Below are 5,777 nucleotides of genomic sequence, written 5' to 3'. Positions count from 1 at the left end.
AGTGTGGAGTCTAGGGCCACTAGACTGAAAAACTCTTTCTTTCCCTCTGCCATCAGACTCCTAAACAGCTGAGGAGTTTATTACCAGGAAATACGTTATGTACTGTCAACCTGTACTGTTTACATTCTCAGTTTGCATATGCATAATTGCACATTGACTGTTGACTGCTGCACAAGCTGCTCCCATGTAGCATACAATCTCTTATTATATTTTTATTATATTGCTGCATTTGGTGCCGAAGTGCCTTAGATTTTGTGTTGCTTGTTTATCTACTTTATATTTCATTTGTATTTTTGTGGCATTCATGTGGACAGCAAAGTAAGAATTTCATTGTACAGGGAAACACGTTTCCTAACTGTGCATATGACAAATAAACACTCTGACTTTGACTTGACTTTCCCTTGTGTGTGTAAAATACTTGGCCGATAAAAGTGATTATTATTATTATCATTATATCATTATCAGTTGATTGAGCTGGACTACAGCACTAGACTGATCCTGAAGAATAAACAAAAGCTGATGAGCTGACGTTTGTTTAGCCACAAGCACACACTGAAAGAAAACAGAGAAATGCAGTGCAAGTCCCTCATTTCAGAAACCAGAGAACGTTTGATGCTTTTCAGAGTTTTTGATTTTAAACATGACCGAAACAATGAACCAATCATCAAAATTGCTGTTGATCACATAATCAATAAATCACCCGATCTCTTATAAAACAAAGATGAGGATTTGGGGCATTTTGCTTGATGGATTATAAAAGTGAATTGAACTGAACGATTATTTCAATGAACAAAGTGATCATCTTTTTCTGAACTGCACAACAAGGCCAACTACAGAAAGTGCATGACACGTATCACTAACCCTAACCCTGTCACTGCAGGGACAAGACGACGCAAACATAAATGTAAGACAAAGAGCAGACGAGACAAGAGGAGGACAGAGACCTGAGCGAATGGGAGGATGGAAACAACACTGGTCTGAAATTCGTTGCACGGCCATTTTTATCTGGATTTGTGGAACTGAGTGTGAGCAGAGACAGAGGTTGAGCCGAGAAAACCCAGCAGATGGTTCTAATGTGAAGCACAGGCATGTAATCTTACATCAACACTCTCTGCCAGGTACGCACACAGCGTGTTGTTCCTGTTAATAAAAAACACACGTGTACACTATAGAGCGGTGTATGTGTCTACTGCAGAAATGTGTGTCATCTGGAGCTGAGGCTGTGCTAATGGACACACACATTGGTCGTACTATAGCTGTGAGGACATTCATTGACCAGGTGTGAGCCCTCACACACAGGAGGCGTGAGGAGCAGACATGTCCTCACAGTGATGGTTTCAAACTAACATTTGTCAACACCACCATACAAAGACGTGCACACACGTGATGCACACACTCATATTACACCCACAGCAGACACTCAGTGTGGTCAGGTCTTGTGTTACCCTTCCATCTCTGATGATTCGCACTGACGATTCACATGTTGACATCCTGACGCAACCCTGACTCGAACCCGGGCTGCAGCGCCCTATCCACTGGTCTATCAGGGAAGCCAGCAGTACAACAGGAAGATGATGCACACAAACCCAACCACAGCTCAAGCTAATCCGCAGCTATTTTCAGGACAGCGATGTGAACACAAGCTTCAGGCTTTGGTCGGACTGGATGCACAGTGCCGGGACATCAGTGTGGGAACATTCACTGGCTGGTTTCGTCTGGAAATCACTGCCTTAACCGCCCTGTTCCCACACTTTAATTAATGATCAGTAACAGCTGGGACCAGTGTTGCCATGTGTAGCTGGCTCCTACACCTCAAAGCGTTGAGCAGCTGGTCAAACCGAACCCACTCCTCAGACATCAGCCTCATGTTTAGTAAGCAGACTTACATTCATTTCCAGGATACTTACCCTAACCTTAACCAAAGCCGACACTTGCTATAACCTTACGTCATTTTTGTTAAATACAACAAATCTGTCATAGGACCCAGCCTCCAGTCCCCACAGGTGACTTCTAGCACCAACAAAGTAGTGTATTCCCAGAGTTCTGTCCCCAGAAGTAGAGATAAACAAGACCACACACACACGGCTGGGCAGCTGCAGGCGATACCACCATATGAGGCCATGAGAGCAGACTGGTTGGTTTGGAAATCACCTTCCTCCCTTCACATTCGTGTTGCTGAGACGATAACATCAGTCTCTAAAACGCCCACCAGTGTCAGCTGCCCCCCGGCAGTGGTGGTCAGCTGACACTGGAGAAGAGGCGGGGTCCACCCCAGACAGGTTGCTATAACAGGGCTGACATGTAGACAAACAACCACACACACTCACTCCTACGGGCAATGTAGAGTCTCCAGTCAACCTGAGCTGTGGGAGGAAGCCGGAGTACCCAGAGAGAACCCATACAGGCACAGGGAGAACATGCAGACCCTGCACAGAAAGGCCCCGGGTCGGCCGGGGCTCAAACACAGAACCTTCTTGCTGTGAGGCAGCAGTGCTAACCACTGCTCCAACATGCTGCCCTTAAACAATCATCAGGACTGGTTTGCTTAGACAGTATTGGATGACATCTACAGCCAACCACTATTTTTATTATCACTTAATCTGCTGATTATTTTCTAGGTGAAGTTGTTCATAGTTTTGTCTATGATTATCTAAAAATAGTGAAAAAGGTCTGATATAATTGATGCAGAACTCCAGCAGGAGCCCTCCAGTCTCATCTAAAAAATGCAGCAGATTGTCACCTCTGAGCAGCACATTCAGCAGGTTTACCTGAAAATGATTTTAAAAAGATAGATCAAAGCAGTTGAAAGCTAATTTTTGCTGATCAATGAGTAGCAGGACTCTTGTGCCAGTGTGGTGACGTACTTTGCTGTGCTGGGTACTGAAGTCACTGTACTATCACCAAAACATACCTTCCCGTATTATTTGATCAGTAAACTGGTTTAAAATGTGTATTACTTCACCAAAACCATGCAGCTAATATCATGACAAAAAGCACATAGTCTCTGTGTGTGGTTGTTGTGTACATCTGTGAACACATGTGGCTTCCAGCAACACGACCTTCCCAAGTTCGCTCAGCTGTCAGTGGAGGACACTGAGCGAACCAGCTCCAGCTTTTGCTTCACTCTAGTCGGAGGCTTGTGTGGCTGCTGACATGAAACTAGGCTGAACCACAGTGTGTGCGACACCACTCTGCAGATTTGTGTGTGTACAAATGAGTGTGCCTAACACATACTCATGCATCCATGACTCACTCTCTAATTTCATTTCGGGGGGTTGATCGCACATGACTCCATCTCCACCAGGAAACAACCAACACACATTTTACGAGACCAACATGTCCACAACCTGACAAACCAAGATGACAATGGCCCTTCATTAACAACACATTCACTCCAACGTGCTCCTAGAACCTTTCTTTAGCAGATTAGTCCAGTGCAGTTTAAACTCTGACCCCTAAGCAGGTGAGTCTACAGGTCTGAATTACCATCACTGTTGCATGTATCACTGCATGTGCATATACAAGCCATCAAACTAACATTGGCCACGTGCACAGCTGCACCACAGTTCAGTCGGAGCTGATGCTGAGCTGGTTCAGATGCAAAATGTGATCATTTGGAGTCATAACTGCAGTCGTGAATTTGTCAAAAACATTCTAGCTCGTCCTCACAACCAGTTTTCACTCCTTTTACATAAGTTTTTCACTTAATTGTAGACACATCTGTGTCTGCAGAGTCCCAGCCACCAGCAGGACAACATAACATCCTGACATTAAATGATAGCAAAACACATTCCCCTTTATTACAGAGTCCATTCAAGAGGACACTGATAACAACACCCCACTGGGGTCCGTATCAGGTGTTATGGGGGAGCTCTGTGAAAAAATGTGTAAGACAAAGAAACACTTAAAGATCCATCTTATATCAGCAATCAGCATCAGTCCTAAAAGGCCTAATCTGGACTTAATAAATGAGACATGTAGCAGCGCAGCCACAGCCAGTGCCTAGCGTCTGCTGGGGCCCAACAGAATGGAGTGAGCTCCAGGTGTGAACGAGGCCTTCAGCTGAAACTCGACAGGAATCTGGAGGAGAGCCACACAAACACGGGGACAACATGCAACAGATTCAAACTCAGGACCTTCCCTCACATACTGTAAGTAAGATCAAGTCACAAATGTATCTTCACTCCACGGAAAAGGAGCAGAATATTCTAGTGCGTTTCAGAGACTTATGCAGACTGTTGATGCACCTGCTCTGACCTTGTTGTGAACGTGACAGGGTACAAGGAGGCACACACCAACACCAGCCTCTTTACCACTGAGAAACCACTGATATGATCAACAAGCTGTACTTTGAGAAGTGCCTACACTTCATATGTTACACCTCACTGTGCCACAAACAGTGTTGACTGCAAGCACCCACCTGAGCCTTTAAAAAGATCATGCTAGGTACACTGGTGTAAATGAAGCAGCAGGCACTGAGTCAGTGTGGCTCACCCTGCTCTCCTGCCTGTTTACAGCTCTACATGGATTCAATGGAAGTGCTGGGGAATTCCAGTGCAGGCCCACAGGACAACAGACCCACGATCCGCACTTCAGTCCCCACTGTCACTGCAGCTCGGCACATATGAATCGCAGACATGATGCAGGGTGCACACATTTCACATGCATGTGTAAACAAGCTGACATGACTGTTTGTTTGGTGTCAGTGCCGCTCACCTGGACACCAACAACATTCAGCGTATAGCGCAGCGGAGCCAAAATTTGGGTTGGTCAAATTCACACCAACTGCAACACAAACGACCCACTAGGCAACAACCCTACACCTACACACAGCAGAGGGGGCTGGGTGTCCAGTTCCCCATCTAGCTCATAAACGCACTCTTTAGATTTTAAAAGCCAGTGCTATAAATAAACTGCACCGCCGCCCAGCACCGGAGAGATGCCACTGGGAGCCCTACCTGCCTCCACCGTGTCCGTCAGGTCGTGGTTGGCGGCTCTCCTTCGGTTTTCGGGAGCGGAGTTTGAGGCCGCCGCTGGCCGCCGCCTCCTCCAGTGCCCGCTCCAAGCCTCGGTTGGGCGGCAGGTTAGCGCTGCCCATGTGCGTCTGGACCGACGGAGAAGAACCGAGCTGCGACAGAGGAGGGCGAGTCGACTCCGGTGCCAACGTCGCCATACTTTTCCCCCTCTCCGCTAGGTGGGTGTCGGTTATATCCGAGAGACAGAGCACGGAGTTAGCCAAGGTTCAGTCAACGAAACACCGACTTCTCCCCCGCGCCGCGCGTTCACCCCCCCTCTGTTGTAGCCGCCGCGGCTGATTCAGTCATCGCGGTGCGTCAAATGGCGAAAACGAAAGAGCGGCGCGACATCCGGTCATCAACTTTCAAAATAAAATAGCTACAGTATAGCCTATACTGTATAGGCTACCATATTATAAAATCATTTCCTGTGGTAGAAGTACCCAGTAAGAATAGTAAAAGTAGTAATACCACAGTGTAGAATTACTCAAAGTAAGTGTAAAGATAGATAGATAGATAGCAGTGCTGTACTACTTGAGTACTGATTTTCACGCTTCCAGCAAAGTGTACCCTGGTCATACAAGATTTTTATGTATGAAATTGCTGAGAATGGAATGGACTTTAAAATGGTGAGAGCTGTGTCAATTGTGTTTAATGTACACCTTGATGGTTCAAGCTGAGGTAACAGGGGCTCGAGATTCAATTTGTGCTTGAGGTTTAGTGACTCAACAACAACACTGATAGATAATATTACAAACACTA

The 5,777-nt window shown here is 46.2% G+C and overlaps 1 protein-coding gene across 1 annotated transcript in view; it reads right to left on the bottom strand.

The window, feature by feature from the left end:
* lrch1 (leucine-rich repeats and calponin homology (CH) domain containing 1) overlaps positions 1-5,338 on the bottom strand; it is a 70,940-nt gene extending 65,602 nt beyond the window's left edge. The window contains 2 exon segments of the mRNA XM_020621569.1: positions 4,959-4,996; positions 4,998-5,338. Coding sequence (XP_020477225.1) covers positions 4,959-4,996; positions 4,998-5,173 — 214 coding nt within the window. The 5' untranslated portion in view covers positions 5,174-5,338.
* Between the last annotated feature and the right edge of the window lie 439 nt (positions 5,339-5,777).

The sequence above is a fragment of the Monopterus albus genome, unplaced genomic scaffold (genome assembly GCF_001952655.1).
Source record: "Monopterus albus unplaced genomic scaffold, M_albus_1.0 scaffold261.1, whole genome shotgun sequence".
In the NCBI taxonomy this organism is placed as follows: domain Eukaryota; kingdom Metazoa; phylum Chordata; class Actinopteri; order Synbranchiformes; family Synbranchidae; genus Monopterus; species Monopterus albus.
Note: the sequence above shows the minus strand (reverse complement) of the source record. Positions and strands in the feature narration are given on the sequence as shown.